The sequence below is a fragment of the Neolamprologus multifasciatus genome, chromosome 14 (genome assembly GCF_963576455.1).
Source record: "Neolamprologus multifasciatus chromosome 14, fNeoMul1.2, whole genome shotgun sequence".
Lineage (NCBI taxonomy): Eukaryota > Metazoa > Chordata > Actinopteri > Cichliformes > Cichlidae > Neolamprologus > Neolamprologus multifasciatus.
Genome location: NC_140452.1, coordinates 24,306,821 through 24,332,429, shown reverse-complemented (window position 1 = coordinate 24,332,429; position 25,609 = coordinate 24,306,821). Strand labels below are relative to the sequence as shown.

At 36.9% G+C, this 25,609-nt stretch overlaps 2 protein-coding genes across 2 annotated transcripts; both read right to left on the bottom strand.

The window, feature by feature from the left end:
- Positions 1-815: 815 nt before the first annotated feature.
- mmp20a (matrix metallopeptidase 20a (enamelysin)) lies at positions 816-5,751 on the bottom strand. The gene is made up of 10 exons (XM_085130591.1): positions 5,638-5,751; positions 4,806-5,056; positions 3,930-4,078; positions 3,720-3,845; positions 3,411-3,572; positions 3,173-3,290; positions 2,949-3,091; positions 2,583-2,739; positions 2,075-2,178; positions 816-1,520 (listed from the first exon to the last, which is right to left on the bottom strand). The coding sequence occupies exons 1-10, from the start codon at positions 5,746-5,748 to the stop codon at positions 1,420-1,422; spliced, it is 1,422 nt and encodes a 473-aa protein (XP_084986717.1). The 5' UTR covers positions 5,749-5,751; the 3' UTR covers positions 816-1,419.
- A 22-nt stretch (positions 5,752-5,773) lies between these two features.
- On the bottom strand, positions 5,774-13,943 carry mmp20b (matrix metallopeptidase 20b (enamelysin)). Its single transcript, XM_085130588.1, has 10 exons — positions 11,901-13,943; positions 10,871-11,109; positions 9,895-10,043; positions 9,470-9,595; positions 9,216-9,374; positions 8,952-9,114; positions 8,672-8,805; positions 7,553-7,709; positions 6,906-7,009; positions 5,774-6,410 (listed from the first exon to the last, which is right to left on the bottom strand). Exons 1-10 carry the CDS (start codon positions 12,033-12,035, stop codon positions 6,310-6,312), a joined length of 1,467 nt encoding a protein of 488 aa, XP_084986714.1. The 5' UTR covers positions 12,036-13,943; the 3' UTR covers positions 5,774-6,309.
- Positions 13,944-25,609: the final 11,666 nt, after the last annotated feature.

The following is a 25,609-nucleotide window of genomic DNA, read 5'->3' as shown; positions in this document are numbered from 1 at the left end:
ACAGAACCTTCCTTCTATTGGATTTTGTACATATTGGCACTTTTGAACTGAGCACTTCAAAAACACCATATAGCACTATCTGCACCAACACTGTAAATAAACTCACTGAACTTTCCTTCCTGAGTCCTCCGTTTGAGTCCGGCCAGACTGATCATGACAGATTTATTTTATAATAAATGTATAAAACCCATTTTTACATCACATTACTTTGCTAATGTTTTTGCCTTCAAGGATAATCTTCAGGCACTATGGTAAACACTCCATGAGACAGCCCAGCAGTACTATTCAAAAACAGAGACATCTTCTTTTCTGCCTGCTATCCATTATCCTCTTAAAAGGGCAGCCACAACAGCCTGAGGTGCATATTGTTCTGATAAAACATCAATAAGAACGCAAAGTAAAAAAAGAAAAGCTACCACAGTGGAGAAAAAAGAGGATTTGAGCAGCCCCTCTGATAACACAGCAGGAAGAGCTGTTATGATCCGTTTTACCTTCCTGCTAAAAAAGGTTGTTTAGATCATGTTTTTGTGCTGATGTTGTCATTTTGAGGGAGACGCTTAAATAGTTTTATCCCAAATTTCCTCTTTAGTTTGTCTATTTTTTGGGAGGGGGGTATAGGTACAGTGTGCTAAAGCTGCTGCAAGTGGGAGCATCCAATTAAATGAGGCTTATGTTTCCAAAACCAACAAATTAAAGCATAAACCACTCTATCAAGAAAAAATAATGCATTTGCCAACATTTTTGTGTTTTGATATTGAACATTCAATCAATATTTTTGTGTTTTAATTAATACAATAATGTTTAATGTAGTGTGAGTGTCACTAGTGTGCATTGAGAGGCTGTCATTTGCAAAAAACCTTAAGAGCAATTTAGAACAAAAGCCTTTCCCCTGCACTTTTTGGGGTATTTGCATATTGTTTTTACTAATAAGAATATGTAAGATTCCAGCATTGCAATGATAGTCGTGGGGCACGTCACAAAAATTCTGTTTTATTGAGGTGAGTTTAATAACAAACATCCTGCTGAGTTCACTGGTAAGCTTTTTAGAGAGGTTTCCTGAAGGTGTAATTTAACTGGATGTACATTTTGAAAGAAGATTTGAGTACATGGGTTTGAATACGTGTAGAGTACTGAAAAAAATGTACACCTTACATTTGACTCTCACAGTATAAGTACTTAGTATATTCATGCACAGATTAAGAAGTATTACTACCAATGTACAACAGGAACGAATGAGACACAGGATTAGTATAATCAGAGATAGGGTTAGTATAATTTACATACAAGTACACATATGCTTAAAAAATGTAGCACAACTATTTTACCGCTACATGGTTATCTTAACTTAACATATTCAGAGGGTTTTTTGTAATTTTATAACTGAGGAATTCTCGCTGTCTTTCTCACGTCTGTTTCAATTCAGCATCCCAGCCAAGACTTTCCTGGAATTACATTCACCACTTGTTTTTGTCTGAAGTCATACTGGTAGGATTTTGTTCCACAGAGGAGAAAGATGCTACCTGTGAAAAGAAAATCATACAAAAACAGATGTATCTCAGCCCACACTATGATTTACCCCCCTCTAAAGCATACAGAGCTTTGGTGCCAAAATCCACCCAAATGTTAAGTGAGAATGAAACAGTAAGTAAAACAGAGCGTGAGACGTGGCTCCTGTAAATCCTTTAAGTGTGAGAGAGTGGAGTGTGATTGGATGTGAGCTGGGTAAATGGTTAAGAAAATGGTTGGATGGTTGGAGTTTAACCTTTTAAATCTGAAATCTAAAATGTTTCACACATGTCATTTCCACATATATGGTCTGGCATGTGCCTCTGAATAGTATTCTATTTCTACTTGTCAAATTTATATCGTTCCTGAAACTAGATGGTGTTTTAAGTATCAAAGTGTGTTTGGTGTGGTAAACTCCACCCGTCTACTACCTAAACCTAAACTCGGTTTTAAAAAAATGAAAAAAGAAATTACAACTTCTATTTCAGTTGTACTCTATTTGCAGCTGGCTGCTAAGGTCCACATTTTGAAGTTCCTGAGTCTTTTTTCCTTTTTTTTTTTTTTTTACCTTGTAACTTAAATGCAGCATCAACCCTTCTGGGGACTCCAGACCAATCGTTTCGGATGAGTCTGGGGAAGCCAGGGTCCATTCTCCTATTGTGCTCATCATACCTGATCATTCAAATATATAAAGTTGAAATATATAAAAAACATTTTTTAGTGTGGCAATGTCAATGACATTTAAAGCAAAAACATAATTTACTTAATGCCAGAATTAACCGTTGATTATTATATGCTGATTATATTTGTTGCTTCTTTTTGCTTATATTTTAGTAAACTGAATGTAGTTCAATTTAGACTAGACAGAAGCTTAGTGATTTACGCTAGTGTGTGATATTTACAGACCAAACAACTTATCGATTAATGGCAGAAATAACAATGAGGTTGGGGTCAGTTTAGCTCCAGCTATAATCAGCCATATACAGGTCAGGTTGTCCTGTGACTTTCATCATGTTAAAATATAAATCAGAACAGAGAACAATTCTTAACTGTAAAGTGGCACTTTAAAAAGTTACCTGTAATAAAACTCTCCTACGAAGAACATTGTTTTCCCATATTCGCTGACATGCACAGCAGCATCAACCCGCCTGACTCTGGAAGAGAAGCCGTACTCGTAAATGGAGCCAGCGCGACTTTTCATCTTAAGCTGTTCAACCACCCAGTACTTATGACCTGGAAAAACACAGCCATGTCACTGGATTTAGGGACACTATGAAAAACAGCAACGTACCACAATCCCTGCCAAACTCAATGAGCCTCTTGCATGAACTGCAACACTTATGTTGCACAAGTCTGTAATTTGCGTGTTCTGCTACTGGAAATCAAGCCTTGTCATGCTGACAAGGTCTAAGTGATGCTTTGCAGGCTGCCCATTACTCTACCGGTGAATATGTACGCCACGCCTTTGGCTGGGATGTCATAAGCGGCATCAATCTGAGAACTGATGCTGGGTAAATATGTGGTAATGTGGCCTTGTGTTAAACGATTCCAATAAGTTGTCCTTGTTGTTCTCATCCACATGTGTCTGCAATGAAACAAGAAAAGTGAGTTGCTATTGAGAGGTTATTTAAGATGTTGTGCACCTTTAAGTAGCAATACATTGTACCTGTTTTTAAAGAAACAAATCTCATTTTCAATCAGTGTTACTGCATCAAAAAGTTGGGGAAACGTTGGGTCACATTTTTTTGAAGCCACCTGGGTTTCCAACTTTTTGTTGGGCCTACCTGTGAAATAGTCACATAGAAAACATTGTATATAATATATAATACGCTCTGAGAATTTTATTTCAGTGTTTAATGATTTATGAATTCAATATTTCAAATGTTTTATGTTTTGTTCTTTACCATACAGAGTTTGGATACCCATCACATCATCGTTAGAGAGCGAGTACTTGGCATTGCTCTGATGTCTGTAATTGGGGTACATGATAGCAGAGGGGTCTCTAGAGTGAGTCAAACCAAGTGAGTGGCCAAGTTCATGAGCTGCAACACTCAACAGGCTGTAACCTGAAACACAGTTGCAAATCGTTGTTATTATTTCATTACAAACTGCTGGAATGCTTCTGTCTGGCTCAGAATATGTATTTAATTCCCAATTTTTGCCTAGTGTCATCTTTGGGCTTTCAAACTGCATTCATGTTTTGACTGACAAACCTTGAGTCCCTGCCGTCCATGTTTCATCCTCATCAAAGTGCACATCTCCACCCATCCCCATTCCTGGCATGAAGGCATGAGCCAACACGCCCCCAGGTCCATCGAAGGGAAAGAAATCTCCATGAGCTACAGGAAAACACAGGATCTGATTTTTATTAATCATAATTAAAATTCACGATTAAAAGTCCTTAGACACGTTTTCAGAATTACTTCTGCGAGAAAAAGAGAAGACAATATCAGCTTTTCGATGGTTGAGTTTGATGAACTTCAGCGGGGTTGCATCGCTCCACATCTTCAAGGCTGAACGAACAGACTTTTCCACATCCTCTTTCTTCATGTCTGGAGTGTATCTGGCAATCCTGCATGCCAGCGATTGAGAAAAACATGAGGCATCAGGAACAACATGTTTCAACATATGTTGCTACAAATACTAGCATATCCTCTGGTGGTCAAAAGAAATTTTAAGCAATTTACAAGATTATTTTCTAATTGCAAAAGTGGAATGTAAACTCTACAGTATAATAGTGTTAATCGTTGCTATTATAGCATTATTTATCGTTCCTACTATATTTCATGCTATTGCCATCAACAATTTATTGGCTTTAGATTTATATCTATAAAAAGAACATTCCTCGTGCTATTCAGGGCCTTCGATCTGCATATTCAAACCTTCATATCCAGAATTCACATTCTTATTCATTCTTATTACATACATATCAGTTTTACCTCTTATTACACCACACAGTTGCTGGAATTATGCTGTAAACCACATCATACATTCACAACAAGGAAGTCTAAACCCAGCAAAATGAAAAATAACCAATAAGAAAACTTCATGTTCCAATGAGTCTTTGCAGTACAGAACTATTCAGAAACTCCCTTTCTATACATGCTTCAACAAACTAAATGTGGAAGTCAAGTAACTAATAAACTTAACTTAAAATAATAGTACAATATTGTAAGATTGTACACTACACTTGTTAATATTTTCTCTCAGACTTTTTATTCTTTTATGCCATTTGACTATATTCACAAATAACGGTAGATTACTGTGAAATCTGGGAAACATGGAAAATGCAATCTCACGTGTATGTGATGATGTGGTTCTTCCATTTAGGTCTATTAGGGTAAAAGCCGAAGTTGTCCACATCTGGAACTCCACACCTTGCTTCCTTCATCACATTCAGGGTGTGAGGGTCCATATTTCCTGTTTCCTTCAGTCCAAAGAAGTTTTGCATTTCTCGGATCTTCTCCTCCATGGTGGATGCAGACCTCACACTTCTTACTGGAGGCCTGTGGTCTCCCAGATTCAGACTGTAAAACCTCTTGAGGTAATCCTGTTGAGATGAAGAGTTGAGATCTGGACGCTTAGGACGAGGTGTGTAAAATGTAAAGCTGGATTTTATTAATAGATTTTTACATGTAATATAAAACATATTTAATTATTTCTCTTTCTTAAACACCTAATAAAATATGTTAAATATGTCAGTCTAGCAAAGATAAGGAAGATTCCCTCCTGCTTATTATTGTAACAGCTGAAACGAGAGAGCAAGCGAGTTTAAAAAGGAAAAGAAACTGTATCACAGATGTTGGTTCAATTCAGGTTTTTTTCAGATGCTTACACATAAACTTCAAAACAAGTGAAAGGAAAAAAAATGCAGGATGCTTCAAATAAAAATTTAGTGAATGTATCATATGCTTAATAGCAAGAAAACACACACACTGAACTGTAGCACTACTAGTTTAAATAAACGAAATACACTCATAATTCTACCATTTTAATTGAAGCCATTGCAGTCTTCACAGTCTTACATTAAAGGTTCTACAAACATTATCTCCAACATTTCTAACTGAAACAACAATTCAAATTTATATGGTTTTTACACAAAGTTCGTAAGCCTTTCATCCATTCACAAACCTCAGCCAGCTCCACATCCTCAAGCCTCTGCTGATCTTTGTCAATGGGTAGAGTCCACAAGATTTCCACCAACATCAGAGAGCCCAAAACGGGTATCCACAACAAATCCATGTTTTAAATGCACATTTCAACCACGCTTCACATTTTTTATATGGGAGTATTCCTGAGCTTGTTTTGCAATCACATGGCCCCAAAGTGCTCTGTGATGGCTGTTAAAGCTGGGTATATTTGCCCCGAGAGGTTTTGTGGTTATAACCTCACAATGAAATGTCTACATATGTCTGGCTTTTCTGTCTATAATGGCGATAATCATATGTACGGTTTGTTCCATAGCATAGAAAACTGCATTTTTTTCTTGCTCAGTCAGGTAGGAGAAAAACTTAATGTACACTGTCTCATGTTTATATGCGTCTATACCTCATGTTGATTTCTTTACATCTATAAATCAAACAAACTTCATAAGATGATCAGCAAAGGCATGATTAGAAAATATGATTTGACATAGAAAAACTACAAAAATCTAATAGCAAGTTTTCAATTGTAATTCTTTATTTTGACATGACATGACTACTGATAAATATAATTCCACTAAAAACTGAGAAGTACAATGTGTTTCCATTTGCCCTCTTTAATTTAGCTAATATCATTGTTGCATGGATTTCAGACAGTATTTTAACAACCAAGCCAGGAATTTGCTTTCTCAACTCCTACAACAAGTTTCTGCGTGTAGTCGTATTTGTAGACTTGTGGTCCCACAAAGAAGTAGATGAAGCCTAAGATGAGAAAAAAACAAAAAACAACAAAAACAAAATAAGATTTTTAATATGCAAATGAAATAATTTACATACTGCATTTCTACTTTTTCATGTTAGATTTTCTAGATTTCCTTCCTCCAGTTTGTTGATGTTGATGTCAATGATTTACACAATGAGTGTCTCATATATATCATACAGAAAAATTGTAGTATATCGTACCAAGCATTTTAAGTGGTAAATTATAGCATTTAAATCTAAGTGGGGAACCACATGCTCTGCTCAGACTGAACTCCACAGAGCTGGTATTGAATTTAAACGAGCATTCCTTTGCCACCAATGATAATGCAACTTGCAAAAGCCATTAAAACACAGCCAAACCTACATCCTAAACAATCAGACAAGATTATCACCTAGTTTGAGGACTGTTGATATGTATGTTAATTAGTTACAGCATAAAGAAAGATTTAATCAAACAAAAAGTATGCACTTGGTGGGGTGTAATATTTTCCTCACCATCTTTATGAAGAGCTGCATTTATTGTGCTGTTGAGTCCAGGAAAGCCCTCGCTGATGAACCTTGGGTAACCAAAATCCATAACCTTTCTGTTTTCGTTGTAACTGCAAGTAATGTAACCCTGTTAGAACTCGTGACTCACAATCATCTGTTTGTCGTTCAAAGATTGGACTAAATATGTAACTTGTGTACTGTGAACCTTTTCCTCTCTCTCTGTGAGGTCCAAATGACAGAGGGAATCCTTTAGTCATATCTGAGCCCAACTTTTTAAAAGTCCATATTGACATCTGCTTTGTCATTTGTCCCTGCATTAATACCGCACAGTCTTTAAACAGCACTTTACTGTGGCTAAAATAGGAGAAGAAGAGTATAATTTGATTTAATTTAATTTGCTGTTCCCGCATACATGCATTCATCAAGTCTCTTCTTCCCCAAACTCATAAAAGAAAAACAAAGAAATGGCCCAAGGCATGATAATATAATCCTGTGGAGCAAAAGCAGTTGAGTTAAATCACATCAAATAATCAAGCTCAGCAAAGTAAAATGCCCTAATGTGTGAAGCTGCGTGCAAATAAAAGTTTTAATTGTACTGGGGGAAACATTTACTTGATCTTTATCAGATACGTGCCATCCATTTATTGTCTTACCTCCAGTAAATATCATGCATAAAGAAGAGAGTTCGTCCTGTTTTGGCGATGTGCACTGCTGCATCTACATCCTGAACCCAGACTGGAAACCCAAAGTGACTTAGTGCTCTGGGCTTTCCCTTCACAAGAGAGCCTTTCACCGTCCAGAACATGGAGTCTGTCCAAGAAAAGAGTATCCTTATAAATATGCATTATTTGTTTATTAATATACATATGCTTTACACATAAAGATGCAAATAAAAACCTGAATTTTTTTTGTTTGACAATAATAAAATGTCAAAATGATTCAATCATCAGAATTTTTGGTGGGATATGTGCACTTTCTTTATGTATGTTTTTGTGCACAAAGTACTTTTTAAGTGTGATTTAAAGTTATTATTATTATTATTATTATTATTATTAGTATTATTATTATTATTATTATTATTATTATTATTATTAATAATAATAATAATAACTTTAAATCACATTTAAAAAGTACTTTGTGCACAAAAACATACATAAAGAAAATGCACTTATCCCACCATCCAAGCACACAGTCAAGCTTACATTCTTACATTTGTTCATACATGCACAGACTGTGAGAAAGAATGTGAGAAAGGTTATGGAAACATCTAGAAAAACGAGTTTATAACAGTTTAAGAAAACCTCAGTCAAACTGAAAAGGTGCTACAACCTCAAAAGTGTGGTCACTTCTGGATTTAAAGTAAGAATGTCAAAATGCCCAGATCAGATAAGGTCTCATAGCATCTGCTGCATAAGCAGGAGCTGCACTGTAGGGCTTTTTAAGTAATTATTCAAATTTCTGAAATGTATTCAGAAATTCCCAGAAAAGCAATCGAAGTTTAGCAAGGATGTTAGGCTTAACAGAGATTTACAGTGCACTCAGGAAAGCAATGGTAGGAGCCAGAGGTAACATATATAATTAATTCAGAAGTGGCTCAAGGATTGAACCTTGAGGGACTCCACATAGGAAGGAGCATATAAAGGTGTATAGTTATTACTATCAATTCTAAGGTTTCTGCAGTAGGAAAGCTATTTGGGAGCACTACATAGAATTATGGGGTAGGGCACAACAGAGCCCAAGATATATTGAAAACTGTGACACTGTGTGGTTACCATGAATAAGGTAAGCAGTGGATCTGCGAGGTACCCAGAAGGCAGCATCAATGCTGGTTTCAATCTTGGGCATAAAGTTTGAGATGGGACCCTCCTTGATGTCATCCTCATGATTATGCTTAATCCAGAGATACCTGGCATGAGGAAATATTGTTAGTTAATTTATTTAAAAAAATACAATGTTTCATGTTTTAAATAGTATTTTTAAATCTTCTAATGGTGCTGTGATGATTTGACTAAAGAGTACGGACAGCTTCAAGCAAATTAGTCATCAACATGCCTATCTCTAAAGAAGAAGGTGGAATCCCCGAGAGTGGAAACTGCATCAAAGGTCAAGTCTGCTGCACATTTGTCCCGCATGAGTCGAGGGAATAGTACGCTAGACAACCAGTTGTTACGATGAAAGTTTGTCAGAAGATTATTTAGATGACCTCTGATAGGACCTAACACAGGCAAATATAGATATGTTAATTGGGAAAATTATTTCACACAAAAACTGCATTTGAATTTGAGGATTACTCAGGAATATATCAAAAGTCTTTACTGTAAAGTGCTTTGATGCTGGCTACATCTTCACTGGATAACAGGTTTTCTGAGCGGAAGGGTTTGTAGTTTGGAAACATCAGTGACTCTCGGTTTCTGGAATGCTTCAGACCCAAAGCATGACCAAACTCGTGAGCTGCCACTACAAACAGATTAAAACCTGAAACAGCAAAAAGAGAAGCGCCTTCGTAAAGATGTGATTGATTTCCATCATTCTTTTTTCCTATTTTATTTCTAGTTTGATTGGTTCAGCACCTGTTTCTCCTACTGTCCAGCGCTCAGCATCATCAAAGTGTGTGTCCCCTCCGATTCCTGACCCCGGACCGAAAGCATGAGCCAGTGTCCTTCCAGGCCCGTCAAATGGAAACAAGTCACCGTGTGCTAAATGATACAATCCAGGCCAAACACGAAACAGAAACTAAAGAGAAAACCATTTTCTTTCATGCCAAAAGAAAATTATAGGCTTCTCTTCACCTCATTTGAATGAGTCAGTTGAGTTTAGCAGCCAGTGCATGATGACGCTACCTTGGTTAACAATGAAATTACTACTGCAGTTTCCTATGTGTACAATTGCTGCTCTGTTATATTTGCATAAGATAATAGGATGAGAGCTGCTGAGAATTTCTTTTCTTTCTGTTATATTCCATGACTGCACCGTGTAGAACAAAATACAAACCCACCATAGCTCGCAAACTCCACCATGATGTCAGCACTGCGAGTGTTTGACCTGACAAACGTCAGACTGCTGGCTCTGGCCCAGACGCTGAAAGCTGACTCTATCAAAGAGTCCACAGTGCTGCGAGGCAAATCTCTGGTGTACCTGCCAATGCTACAAGAGCAACACATGCTGATTAATATCAAACTGCACACGCAATACAAATGTATTGTAGAGAGCACCATCTTTCTAGGCCAATTCTCTATTTCATAACTTTTGAATGTGATCCAGATCTGCAGCAAAAATGAATGGTCTCCCTTTTTCTCCATCCAACTCCTCACCAAGTTTCATACATTGTGTAGTTATTGTGTAAACATCCTGTTAAAGAGTCAAGAGAAGGGCACTCAGGAGGTGCAGTCATCCACTAAAGCCAATGCCCTTTCTCACTGTTTTAAAGAGAGAGCCATGCCACAGTTAGGTTATTCCTGCAAGGTTTTGTGAAATAAACATTTCTGTGGTACCAAAACATGATACTAACTTGAATAAAGTCTCTTTTTTAATAACAACAAAAACACTTGTCTTTCTTTGTTACTCTTTAATTATACATTTACTCAGTATGTAATCCAGCAGGCATGCCTCAAAATGAATCTGCACAGGAATGTATAAGGATGTCTCAGACAGTGTTACATAAGTTAAAGCATGTATGGTCAGCTTGGCACTATAACAAGCCCACAGTAACTCTCAAAGCCAGAAGTCCCAAACCAAAAGCCATAAGGATTTGTGACAGTGGCTATTCTCCGTTTCTGCCAAAGGGTTTATTGTCTTCTTAAAATGATCCTCACATATTTCTGAGGTTTGGTGAAGACAGCCAGACAGTTTTGTTTTTTTTATTTCCCCCCTGAGTTCATTCAAGGTTAGACATGCCCACTATATAACATTCATTTCCAGATAGTTTTCATTATGCATGATCATTAAGCATCAGTGAAGACCACAGTAAATACCTGTAGGTGATGACATTCTTATTCCAGCGCGTCCTCTGGGTGTGGCTGTACTCCTCCACGTCTGGAACGCCACATCGAGGACTCCTCATCACCTCCAGGGTATCCGAGTCCAGTCTTCCCGACACATTCAGCCCAAAGAAAATTTGCATGTCTTTCACCTTGGAGGTAAAAGAGGGGCCGCTTCGTTTCATGCGCCCCAGAGGATCATTTTGTAGGTGGTAATAGTGCTGGAGATAGTCCTTAAAGTAGATTTAAGATCAGATCACATCAGATAGCATTTTGCACTGAAGAGGGTTTGATTCACTCTACAAAAAAACAGATTCTGCACCTTTAATAAACAGAAAGCAATCATTTTAAATAAAATGCAACAGAAATATATAAAATCAAACGTTTATTAATTCCAATAATTAATCATTAAGAAAAATGTGGTTGGCGTAAACTGACTGAATAGTTGAGTAATTTAATTAGCTAAAGTCAGAATTTTGGATGTAGAATTCTTAATTTTAACCTAGTTACTGCGAAAAGTTATTCTTATATCACAACACGCATTACAGATTATGAACTGCTATAAAAAGTCTGACTGATCTATCATGGCTTCAACATAAATGCCCTTATTTTCAGCATCAACTATCAATTACACTTACATAAAAAGCCGGCACAAGATGGAACAAAGACAAGCAACTTGCTTCAAAGGAAAAGACAAAAAAATAGATGTAAGGAATTAAATTGGGATGAAGAATGTGAAAATGGGGATACCAAGCAAATCTTTTAAAGGATATAATATAACAGCATCAAGGGCTGAGAGGGCAGTGCAGTTGTGTACCTCCACCCTCCACCCACATAAAAACAAATGTAATAAAAGAAAATATCCTAAAATACGCACAGGAAATAATGCATCCTTCCAAATTCTTTAACCCTGCAGTAAAATCACTGACAATTTAGCATGACTTTGCATCGTACAAGACATCAATTCACATGCAGTCCACTCTGAAAACATTTGTAAAAGGAGCTCGTGCAATTATACACTTACTGTGGCCAGCTTCAAGTCAGCCTGTGGTTCTGGTGTAGGAGTACTTTCTTCCTTCGGTGTAAATGTGGGTGCCGTAAAACCTGGACCGGGCACAAGCAAGACCAGAACACAGCAGGAGAGCAGCATGACATGCATTTCACAGAATTAACGCTGCAGTGAATTGCAGTGGCCTAGTTTAAGCATGTGGAGATGGAAGTTCTGGTTAATGAGAAAGCCTTTTAAATGGTTATTGTGACTCATACCACTTGCAAATCCCAGGGAAGCCTCTGACAGCACTACAGAATTAGGGAGGAGTTTGGAAAGGGCCAAGGACAAAAAAAAAAAAAGAAGAAGAAAAAAAAGAAGAAAAAATGACATTTGGACATTTTTGTCACATGACACGTTTACACCAATGATGGTTTAAATCAAATAAAGAGCAGTGCACAGTTCCAATTTCAAAATCTTGTTTCAGTTCAGCAGATATGTGAAACCAGAGCGAGACACGGCGAAGTCTGAGTTTTTAACTTGCAACACGCTGGTTCACAGATAATCCTGAATCAATGGTGAAACTACAACATGAGGCAACATAAAGTAGAACATTCCTCACTATGTGCTCATTGCCATCACTATGAATGGGCATGGCGTAAACATGTTTATATTTACAGCATTAATAACTAAACAGTGATAGAATAATAGTGATGGAGCTTCTGTAGAGGAATCTCAGCTTAAACTCCTTCCAGAGTGATGCAACACGTCCCACGCATTTTAGGACTCCTAAAATAACCCCATCGAGGCCAGCTCTCGTCCCCATTTTAGCAAATGCATGTCACAACTCTGAATGAGAGAGTTCACAGAACAGGAGCCTAAATTGAGAGGGAGGGGATTAAGGCCTCATTGGGAATCACCCAGGGCGCTTAAACTGGCAAAGGTGGTGCTGTGGTACTTTCAGGCTACAATTAAGGTTGATTGGTCATTGTGAAGCGTTATGGGGCCAACTTCAGCGGACCTTTACATCGTAGCACACACTGTTTTGCGGAAAGAAAGGAAGATTTTTGTTTTAAAACATTTATTTTGGGGGTTTTCTGTCTATATTTGACAGTTCAGCAGTCAAGAGTAGATAAGAAAGAGAGGAGGAGGAGACACACAGCAAAGGGCCCCAGATTGAATTCAAAACCAGGCTGCTGCACATCATCAATATGCACACATAACCCCAATCCTAACCAGTGAGATAAACTGGAATCCAAAAGAAAGGAAGATTTTGTGTTCCAAGAAGAAAAGAGGAGGCACTAACATCATTTTAAAGCAGCCATGATGAAAGAGGTCACAGGCAGCAGCTGCAAGGTTACAAGCTGATTGGGATCACAAGTAGGATCAATCCAGTTTGTTATGGGTTTAAGAATTATCTTCTCCTTCCCCTCTACCCCCAAATGGTCGCTTCAGATGGCTGTCCCTCCCTGAGAGGTGCTCTGCTGAGTTTTCTTCCTGTTAAAAGGCAGTTTTTCCTTCCCACTCTCACAAAGTGCTTGCTTGCTTGCCAAGGATACAGCAGGGTTTTTACCTTGAGGTGACTTGATGTGATTTAGTGCTATTTAAATAAACCTGATTCTGGGTTTTGGACCCAGAGGTTTCAATTTAATTTATTATTGTATTTGATATCACCTTAATGTCTTGAGCCTTAATTTCTTGTTTCAGTTAGAGCATGTTTTGCTATTAGTATTTTATTGTTTATTCTATTTAGCCTCCTGTTACTGTCAAGTCTCCCCATTGTGTTAAGTTTGTATGTTAGTCTGTTGTTTTTGTTTACTTAATTACTGCTTTGTATTTGGTGACATGTTTTATTTAAAAAAAATTAATTTAATTTTATTTCCCCTCTGTCTTGTTATTTTTGCATTGAGTTCAGCATTAAAGCTGATTTTCTTTTGATGTTTGGGTCCACATCCTGCTTGCCACACAGCCAGATATGACAAAACCTGAAAACTGAGTTAAAAAGTATAAAACCTGAAAGTTACAAAACTTTGAACACCTGACAGATGAGTTTACAGTAAGGCACTGTCAATAACAAGGGTTGTTACAGTATTATCAATTACAATAAATATTATCAATACACAACTTCAATGACCAAATGAATTCCAAATAATATTTTTACCATAATTTAAAGGAAAATATTTATTGTGTTGCTTGTCAATCACAAACTTCAAAAGAATGATTAAAATTGTTATTGTAACTGAATCATGTCCGTTTTTATTATAATCGTTTTCAATAAAAAAGGCTTCAGTGTTTCAGTTTTAAAAATGAGAAAATACAGAATTGAGACCACACTGCAACAAACTGCCCCTTTGAAGTCAGTCAATGTAAAATTGGAGGCAAAGAGCTCCTACTTTGGCTCCCCCTAGTGGTGGTATAACAATGGAATGGAATGCGCTGCATCCTTCCACACGTAAGATGTCAGATGAGAAAGATGAAGATAGCAAATGTTGTTAACAAATGTCTGTTTTCAACAAAGATAACATTGTAGAAAGATCAGATCAGTTCAAATTTTAACAAACAAAGCGTTCAAGCTCCTGATTATAGTTTCTGCTGCCCCCCTGTGGTGTCCCGCATTCATCCATGTTTTTAGTCGATCACAGAGTTCAGGTTCTATACTTGAGCAGAGTTTCATCATTAATCTGAATACATGTTCATGGCAGCTAAATGACCGACACTTTCTGCAGTTAACTGCATTAGCAAAACAAATCACACTTTTCCCAGTTTTGCACACACTTTAAAACAGTCTTTATTTTAATTAATTTTACTTTTATTTATTTATCCATCCGTCTGTTCTCATCTCATATCAGGGTTATCTTTGCTGATCCGGAACGTAAACGCCTTTATCTAGAAAGAACTTTGGTTTGGACTCTTCTAGTTAACACAAAAGGATTATTGTTATATTTAGACACCTTTGTACTTCATGTTTGAGGTACTTTTTTTTTCAGTTCCACTCCAACAATCCACTGAACACATTTCAGTGGGCTGTCATATATTTATAGATTTCACTGTCTGAATATAATCTGTAGGTAATCAAAGTGCTAAAGTAACAACGATGACAATTTAATTAATGGTGATTAATGCTAAACATCCAGCATGAGTCATACATGAGCTACCCCCGGATATCCTTAGGACAGAATTGGGTCTGTCACTTCTCACTTAGATTGTTTTGTTGCTTTTCGTGTGTGTGTGTGTGTGTGTGTGTGTGTGTGTGTGTGTGTGTGTGTGTGGACGGGTATTACCGTCATTGTGATGAGTTTGAAGGCATTTTTGAGACTTGAAATGTGGTTTAGTGTCAGGGTTACAATGAGGTTATGGTTAGGTTTAGGGTAAGCAGCTATGGAAAGCATTATGTCAATAAGGCTACGTTCTCACTCCAAAGCGCATCAAATCCGACTTTTTTGACCCTATGTGACCCATATCCGATCATGGTATGACAGTGTGAACAGCACAAATCCGATATTAACAAATCCGATCTGGGTCACTTTCGTATGTGGTACTGAATTCGATACATAGCTGACGTTTTAGAAAGCGACTGCTGTTTAAATGGTGATGTCGCATTAAATCCGTCTTTTACGTCACCGACACAAGACAAACGCCAATTATCAGCGCCAGAGATCGCCCGTGAAGACATCGCGAAAGCTTCCTGTCCTTCCTGTAGATGTTAGTGAAACTGTTGGTAAGACAACGTGAACATTTTATTTAGAGTTTTAGAGAGGATCCTCTCTAAAACTGCAATAAGGATCATTATTAGGCCACATGTAAATAACTTAAAGTAAAATTGGGGAACGTAAAGGCCGAAACAAGTCTTTATATTAAGGGCCATCAGTCAAACAATACTGTTTGGTCTGGGTCTGAACAGAGCGTGTTGTGTGTGACGTTTCTTTTGCGCATGCTAGCCGCTTTGAGGGTTCACACAGGAGCACGTTTGCTGTCACATTTTATTTGTAGTGTGAACAAGCAGACAAAAAAATCGAATTTGATCAAAAAATCGGATTGAGCATTAAGACCTGCAGTGTGAACGTAGCCCAAGATGTGCACAAGGATATAAAAGCATATGTATGGGTGGAGTGGGGTGCTTTTCCTTGTATCATTTTATGTGTTTATATGTTTACATAAATTTTCCTGCCACACAAATTATTTTTGCTTGATTTCCATTTCCACAGGATGCAGCCTCTCACTCCAGCCTACGTTTAATTTTGTCTCAAAGGGTTACAAATAAGTGTGACATGATGCACAACTATAAACTAACATCTACGCATGCGTGCAACGATTTCTGCTATTGAGTACTCACGACTGCGTACTCACTTTGAACACATGTAAAGCTAAAAAACTATTTTATAAGTACTTCTTGTTCACCTGCAGAACATTAAACACACGTGTCAGATAGAGCGCATCATATCTGTACACAGGGTTTTGTGACTGTTCATGCTGCCGGCTTAGCATAGATCCACACATGCAAGATGCATATCTAATAGAAAAGCGGAACTAGACCTTTTTCTGTGTTCATGTTCTTTGTTTGTTATGGGGTTAGTTTTTTTTTGTTTTTTGTTTTACTTTTTTTTGCCTAAATTCACACGTCTTCTTACACAACTCTGTGGCTCATCCTCTGCAGGGAGTATGTGCCAACTAACCTCTTGTATATTTTGTAAATGGATGTAATGTGTGATGAAAGCATCTCACACTTGAACACTGATGTCCAATTTGCTATTCTCTGATAACATCAGATTAACATTACTGTGAATCTGGAACTATTTTGCCTTCTGAAAACATTTTTTTTCACTAACAGCTAACATAAGGCCAGATAATTAGCTCATATACGTAGCTTTCAGTGACTGGTCCTAACAACACAGCAGTTACCATATGAGTACAAATAGAATAACACAGAGGTGCTCTTCAGCCTTGGGCTGCTACATCCCCTCTCACTGCCAGTATGCATACTTGTTGGTTTATCCTTTCCTTGAAATTCCACCAAAACACATAAAACCCACACTGGTTAGCCTAGAACGGGCCAAGAAAAGGATCAAGAAAATCTGTAGGCATCAACAATTGGGTAAATATTTCCTCATTCCACATGCCAGTGACCTGTTTGTGAAAGCTGGACTTCATTTATCATAAATCTGACTCTTAAAGTGAACATTTGTACAAAAGTTATTTCTCATTCCTGACTTTTTCTTTCTTCTTTTCTTTAAATCCCTTTTCTTTTTTCTTTTTTTACAAACTCGCATATGTAACATTTATTTGTTACTATTTTTATTATCATTTCTACCTCACACTTAGCCCTGTGTCAGACAGTTTAACTTTGTAATGCTCAAAGTTTATAACATTAAGTTAAAAATGAGGGTTTTGAATTGTGGTCTAAAAGAAGGCCATCACTAAACCCTCCACAGGAATGAACTGTTTTTCAGACCACGTAAAGCTCCACTCCTATAAAAGAGACACCTTCAAATCAGACTGAAGTATGATAAAGACAACCTGGAGAAAGATTATGCATACATTGTAGTATGCATGAGATAAAACTAGATGTCTTTGGCCACAGAAACACTGATTACATTTGAAGAAAGAAAGGGTGAGGTGTACAACCCAAAGAACAGCGTCCCCACAGTGAAGCACGGCGGTGGGAGTATTACACTGCCGGATACTTCAGAGTATCTGGAACTGAGAATCTTGTCAAGGTGGAAAGAATCATGAGGAAAGAACAATATATGAAGGTTTTTGAAAGAAACCCTCAAGCAGACAGCAGAAAAACTGGGTCTGGGTATTTGCTTTGTCTTCCAACACAGCGATCCAAAACATACACCACTCCTGGTGAGTTCTAGAAACTAAAGCAAATGTGAATGACTGTCCTGCACAAAGCACTGACTTGAATCAAAAATTTGTGGGGTGAATTGATGCCCAAGGTCCTTGGCAGAAGACCATCAAATCTGGAACACCTTAAGAGATTCAAGAAGAAGAATGGCTGGGATTGCTCAGAAGACATTGCAACAAATAACTGCAGGCTGTTGTCCTTTCAACTGGTCTGGAAGGTAGAAGGCCTTCATCAAGAAAATGCAGACATTCTTCAGGCTGGAGGTGACTACATACAGTAAATAATTATGGATATGTTTGCTTTAAAATATTACAAGTAATTCACAAGCAAAAATACATTAAGATTACATTAATTATTATTAATTAAATAAAGGTTTACTAAAACATTTACGAAAACTCCAATAGCATCACAGAATTTGGCTTCTTCCAGCTAACTTTGACAGTACATGGAAATTCTTGCCTCTTTCGTTGTCCACTGGAGTCTGGGCCTGTTTGAGGGATTTCTCTCCTCCTCAGTTTGTTTTGCTGCTCAGGAAACAAATAAAACAAATTTGCATCAGTAGAGCATTTCCTTCCAACACAATTATTTTTTTGTACTGTTTTTATTTTTAATGTAGTCTTTCTGACTCCAGACTACACTGAACTCAAAACGGTGATATGACTCACAAGTTCTACCTATGTGGTTTCTGAGTACTCATTAAAGTATGCGCTTTAATCTGCACACAAATACAGAGCAGTTTGAAAACATGTAAAACTATTTTATAAAGGCCTGTCCAAAAGTATTTGTGACATCCATCTCGCTCACTTGCAGAATGTGCGATACATAGATTACGTCATATTTCGACCTGGGGTTTAACCGGTTTACAGATCCACAAATGCAGGCTGCGTTCAAGCGCTACTGGAAAAGTGGGACATCAGAACTTCCTCTTGTTCCATGTTGTTGACCCCTTTTTCCCTAAACAGAACGCACATTTTTAGATTACAGATGTTACAGAGCAGCCTGTGGAAATTAATAGATCATTTTAAAAAGCTGCTGCTACATGCTCTGCTGGGAAAACAGTTAGTCAGTGTGCAGCTGCAGACGGACCAACCCCGTTGGTCATCCTCCTTAATTAGTACGTGCTAACTAATCTCTTGTATATTTTTGAATGTGGATGAAAACTATGTAATATTGTGTGATGAATATATCACACAATTTGATGTTCATTTTGCAATTCTCTTATAACAGCAGACTAACATTAATGTGAATCCTGAACTGTAAGCATTTCCCCCACTACTACCTTACTCTTAAGCTGTGAACAACCTTGCATTCAATAACGACTCAAGCACACACACATATAAACATAAAAAGTTTAATAAAATAGTTAGATTACTTTATTTGTACTGAATTGGACTGCATGTGATCTTGTTGTGCTTTTGGCATAATGACAACAAAGTTTCTGACTCTAACCTCAGGCTGGATAAATCCCGGAGGACAATCCTGGTAATCTAATGGCACGATGGTACTGATAAGGCATACAGTATATCCATGGCTGTTCTCTCTTCAAATAAGTGAGTTCGACTGCTTCCCATATCATTATTATCTGCCGACAGTGTGACCTCACATGCAAGTTGGTTAAAATCGTTGAGTAACAGATCATGCCATGCACAAGTTTATAACACTAATTAAAACGTGTTTAGTGGCTCATATACACTGGCAACAATAGTTCTATGGTTTTTACCACTGTAAACCATTAAAAGTCCTCCCTTAATGCTTCTGACTCCATCAAAACACACACAAAAAAGTTCACACATTTCGGTGTGAACTACTGTACTGTTTATATGCTGGGATTTATTTCGCATGAAGTTTCCTCACACTTCTCCTTTCTTCACAGGTTTTGTAGAACCACATCATGGAGACACGGCTGCTCGTCAGCACACATGCCACTGGATATTTGCCATCTTGAGTTTGTATGTCATAACAAATGTTTTTGAGCTCCTTCACACTTCAAATGTCACATTGCTCACAGGGTGTTGCAAGGAGGAGGTTCTGAAATATTCACAATATTGAGACATATTCTGCAATTCTCTGGAAACAAGTCAGACAAAATTTCTGACGTTCAGCGTAAGCGAGAAGCACGTGTACGGTATATGAACAATGTATTAGTTAATAAATCTTAAGCCATTTCAGGCAGTTAGCCATTTTTACACTGCATCTTTTAGACACAAAGGTAATGGACTTCACACAAAAAAATGAAAGACATGATTAAACAGTTCTTCCTTGACCTTTTGCAGAGTTTCCCTGTAAGTTTAAACACATTGGATGATCCCATATTTAATATTAATATTGGAGTTTCTGCCCCAGATTGTTTTCTGTCACTTCGCACTGGCTCCCAGAGCATTTTACAATCACTTTAATTGATTTTTGTATTTTCTTTGCTTGAGTCAACCTAATAAAAATCATGTTTTGAGTTTACCCATTTTGACTGAAGTGTCTGGCCTTCTGTTCTCAACATTCCTCCACTACACAGCTCATGACGCTTCTGTCATGGACCCATGTGAGGAAGGCAGAGTGTGGACCCAGATCCAGGACTCAGGAGACAGAAATAAATTCATTAGCTGAGTTTTATTAACAGCAGGTCAGGAGCTAAAAAAAAATGAAAACTAGGACTAAAGGACAACAGGCCAACAAACAAGCACACAGCATAAAGCATGAAGGAGACTCAGATATAATCCAGGTAATTAGTGAGGTGGAAAACACCAAAGAACAGAGCTGAACTCAATCTAATTAATCAAATTAATGAGATAAGGGGACACAAAAGTGAATATAATGCACATGAGCTGAGAGACTAAATAAAACAGGAAGTAAAACTGGAACTTTCATTGTTCACAATTTTCATTGCACATGTAAAATGACAATAAAGGGCTATCCTATTGTATTCCATTCATTTCTGTCTTATTGTAACTATCACTGAGACCTGGACTAAAACAAACACATGTAACTAAACAGAGTCCTGGGAGAATCTGACAGACAGGCATAGAACAGGACATAGAAAGGGATCACAAACAAAACTAGAATTTAAACATAATACCAAACAGGGCATAATAGTGACAAAATCTCACTAATACTACAAAAGAACCAAACTGAAACACAAACTCAAAACCCTGGGTCGAAGCTTCTTTTAGACTTGATGGTTTTCTGACTTAATTTTGATTCGCTGCTCTTGTGAAAAACCTTTTGGTAGATTTTGAAAAGTGGTTTATTATATTAATATTTTTTATTAATACAAATCATCTTGATTTCAATATTTGTCAAATCTTTTTTTAACACCGCAATTTATGGCTCATTCACAATTAGTTACATTTTCTATTTTTTACTGTATAAGTACAAACAGCCCAGCTCTCCAACACAGATGACTATCTCCACTCTTGTTGCTTAAGATAAAACAGAGGTGCTACTCGGGTAGCAACATCCACTCTCTCTGCCAATACACATACTTGGTGGTTTATCCTTACTTGAACTTCCACCATAACACATGAAACCCACACTGGTTATCTTAGCAACTGCCAAGAAAAGCATCATACACAACTAGAAATGGAAGCAATCGTTATGCATCAGTCCCTGGGTAAATCTTTCCCCAAAACACATGGGAATGACCAAAATGACTGTTTTTGACAAAAACTCGGGAAGTCTAGACGCACTTATCACTCTTAAGGCAAGGCAAGTTTATTTGTATAGCACAATTAAACAACAAGGTGATTCAAAGTGCTTTACAGAGACATTAGAAACAAAAACAAATAAAAAGCATGATTTAAAATTGATTAAAACAAGCAAACAAACTAACAAACAAACAAACAAACAAACAAACAAACAAACAAAACAGTATATAAAATCAAAAATCAAAACCGATAAAATCAGAACAGTAGATAAAATCAGTAGTTAAAATGTAAGTTTTGAAATTTAAGCTTAAAGCTTAAAGCTTAAAGTGAATAATGAGACAAAAAGGTCATTTCTCCTTTCTTTCTGAAGTGCTTTCTCTTTTTTCTCATTTTCTCTAACATTTCCTCAATGTTTTTGCTAACTCTCATATGTAACATTTGTTTTTATTATTACTAATAATGCCACACTGCAAATAAAAAGTATATAAAAGTGTAGTGGAAATGGTATCAAAAATAGCTTACTGTGCAGTAAACTGGCTGCAGCAATGTTCTTTACATTAGCTCATAATGATGAGCTAATTGTATCCTGTTGTTTACTTTAAGAAGTGAGCCCTTTTATTTATTTATTTATTTATTTTATTTTTTTCATTTTACAAAGGGGGCAAAGTAATAACGCATGATGTTATCGTTTCACGGTTTCTCCATAATTTGAAAGTGGCTTGCCAGGAAAAGACTGCTGACCTGTGCTGTGTACTCCACCTCCCCCCTTAAGACAGCCGGGTTAGGCTCCACTACCTGAAAATGTCTAAAATGGTCATACAGTAGGTCTACAGTGTGATTTAAGAGTCCAGTAAATACATCTCCTGTTTTGCTGAAATCTGGGTGAAAGGACAATATGATAGGAATAACATTATATCATTTAATGAGCTGTCTATTTGGATTTAACAGATTTACATCTTAGACTGGGACCATTTTTTTATCTTAAAAAAATGGGTCACAGCACTGACCAGTGAGGTCTACCTTAAGTGTGTGTCAGTGTATGTTTTGTGTTTGTTCATAACTTTTTTAAAATACACTAAAAATCCCCCTAACTGCCTACTTCCCTAAAATGAGTCAGGAGCACTCAACCGCTGTCTAAAAGCCATGATGCTACTCCAAATATGGATGTTGGTGTGTGGTTGCAAGATATCACTAATGAAATACAGATGGCCTGTAGTATGTATGTAGTCCAGGCAACAATTCCTCTTTGTTTGTGTGTTTTTGTTCTTTTAAGACAAAGGTGGGAGATTATACAAGAAAAAAAAAAATCAGGAGGTACACAAACTATTACCACAATGATCATTTAAAACCTGAACTTCTTACAGTAAAACAGTCTCTAAGACTTGGTTTTGTCCAACAGTGCAGCAGTTTAAATGCAAAACTCTATGTGTCTACCAAAACATTGTTACTAGAAATTAATAGAAGACCATTTCCAAAAGTATGTAGTTACAACATTGCTTAATGATCTTGTTAAAACTAGCAGCAATTTTATTTGAACACAATTCTTAATGCTTAAGTCTAAAATAAACTTTTTATGCCCATATGGACTGATCCATCTAAATTTTTATTCATTTCGGAGTCGTCTGTTTTCATTGCCTAAAGAATTCCACTGTTGCACAAGAAGCAAATAATTACAAAAGCTTTGTTACCCCTCATAGACAATAGCGGGATGTAATAGTAATAGTAGGCTAATAGCCAGCATGTCTGTACTTTCTTTGAGGACCTTTAAAGGTACAGTCTGTAATGTTTATATGTTATTTAACAGAAAAAGTCATGCTATTCTAAATAAAAAATATACATGCTATTCTATGTATATAAATATACATAGAATAGCATGTAATTGCATCTTCCAACAAACTTATGCATCCACATCAACTTATGCCGTTTGTGGAAGTGGCCATGTTCCCCGACCGTATTTGAACATAGTGGGTGGGAAGGACATCTCCCTTCTGTCTAATCAAGTTTTACATATGCCGCTAGAGACCGCTTACACAGTTACACAGAGTAACTTTAAATGTTTAGAAGGTTCCATTATACTGAAATTTGCTACGTTTGCTGATGTATAAATTAACCTCTATGCATTACTAAGAGTGTAAATAATGAAATTATTTATGAAAATACCAATGAAGTGGAACAGAATAAAATACAAAAAAATACAAAAAAAAGAATAAATACACGCCTTGGCATGACTGGTCCATATATAGCTAAAGTAAAGCACTGTCATAACTGGAGATGGGGAAAAGAGCTGCATGTGATCCCAGAGCAATCCTAGAGCAATGGTTAAAAATCTCAATTTACAATAAATGTTGTATTCATGATAAAAAGAATAATAAAACCTTGGTAATCTTGACTCTTTAATTATATGATTCTATTTATTTATATATCATAACAATAAAATATTCTCATTTTAATGTGCAATGTTTTTACCTCAGCTATGAACAAATCCTCTACGCAGTTCCTGAGAATTTTTTTGTCCAGTTCTTGGACCTCACCATTTTCAGAGGAATTTCTTTAACAACATAACACTGATCTATGAATCATAAAAGCATAGAAGCATAAAACATTTACCTTACTCAGCACAACAGACAACTTAGCAAAAGAACAGTTTTGTCACAAAGGCACATCATTTGTTGCCATTTCTTTTGTTCAATAATGAAAAATTCCTAAGATAACAGAGTTTGACGGGCATTAAATAGCTTTTTTTTTTTTGGACACATAATAATAATAATACAAAAAAAATACAAAAAAATGATACAAAAAAAATCATTTGTTGTGTTTCAATGCATATTCACACAAAAGTACATTTTTGTACAACCGCTTGAAAAGACATTTAAAAAAAAAAAACTTAGGACCAGCTAACTTAGTAATAGCCCAAAACCTGGCATATCTCAATATGGTGTCGGGTGTGTCCTCAAAGGAAACTGGACATGCAGAGGACAGAAAAAGATGAATTATTAGTCTAAAAAACAAAACAAAAATAATTGACAGCAGATGAATAGTATTTGAAAGAACGTGAGTGATGAATCTAAGTATGAAAGATTCAGATTTTGGTCCAATTATTGTCAATATGTATGGAGGAGGTCAAGAAAGAGGTCCAACAGTGAGTGTCTACATCCATCTATAAAACCCGTTGGAGGCTTTATCATGGTTTGTTGCTACATTTCAGGCGGGTCATGGGAGATCCTGTCAAAATTGATGGAATTATGAATACAGACAGTCTGATTTTGATCCACACAATGGCATGCAATCATTAAGAAAGTGTCTGGTTGGCATGGTTTCATTTATTAAGCACCACAATGATCCTATTCACACTGTCAATACAGTAAAAGCATGCCTGGATGGAAAAACACACAATGGAACGCTGTCAGTCACGGACTCGCCTCCCAGAGCTTGGATGTTATTGAATCATAACATTATTGAATCAGTGTGGGATTCTTGACAGAGAACAGAATAAAAGGCAGCCAACATCCCAAGAAGAGCTTTTAATGTCCTTCAAGAAGTGTTTAGACATATTACCATCTCCCATTTTCCTAGAAAAAGAAAGAATCGAGGGGTAGGTTAAGACTTTTGCACAGTACTGTCCATCTAAATGAGCTGATTTCACCAAAGCAAATGCAGGACATTTGCATCCCACAACCACATGATGTCACATGAAATGTAAATCACATTTTAAATGAAAAGTTTGTGCTTTCATCACATCCTTTTTTTTTTATATGTTTGTTAGTCATGCATCCATAAACATGTGCAGCTAAAATAAGGCCCAGACGATCATGAGGCCACAATTCACAAAATCCCCTGTTGTTTATAGTCAGCCACTTATATGTCATCTACTGTAACCTAAGAAGAAGATGTACAGAAAATAACAACTGATGTGATGTATTTATAAAAATGAGGCTGACAGTATTTTCTGCCAAAAAACGCATCTCTTCAAAATTTCTCACGTTTGAGAAAAACAAACACATGGTTGCATAATTTTGACGCACAGACATTTCCATGTAAATTGATTTCCAAACATCTTAGGTAGTGGTCATTCAGGAAATAGAACATGCATGTGTGATCAAACTATGAGTTCAAAGGAGATTCAAACCACAGTCCCTGCAGTTTTACAGACCCAAGCACATTCTCAACAGGCATAAGAGGAAGTGGGTAGGTGCTTTCACATGAATCACTTGGAACAGCTGGGGGGAAAAAGTGGTCTCAACTCAGTATAAATACTCCAC

Bases quoted from the DNA above. Each gene is read 5' to 3' on its own strand.
- mmp20b (XM_085130588.1), bottom strand. From the start codon at position 12,035: ATGCATGTCATGCTGCTCTCCTGCTGTGTTCTGGTCTTGCTTGTGCCC. The intron at 11,110-11,900 runs GTAAGTGTATAA...ATCTACTTTAAG, and splicing joins CTGACTTGAAGCTGGCCACA to GACTATCTCCAGCACTATTA. The intron at 9,375-9,469 runs GTGCTGAACCAA...TTGCTGTTTCAG, and splicing joins CTGGACAGTAGGAGAAACAG to GTTTTAATCTGTTTGTAGTG.
- mmp20a (XM_085130591.1), bottom strand. From the start codon at position 5,748: ATGGATTTGTTGTGGATACCCGTTTTGGGCTCTCTGATGTTGGTGGAA. The intron at 3,846-3,929 runs GTAATTCTGAAA...GTTTTCCTGTAG, and splicing joins CTTCTCTTTTTCTCGCAGAA to CTCATGGAGATTTCTTTCCC. The intron at 2,179-2,582 runs GTAACTTTTTAA...TTGAATGATCAG, and splicing joins GTAGGAGAGTTTTATTACAG to GTATGATGAGCACAATAGGA.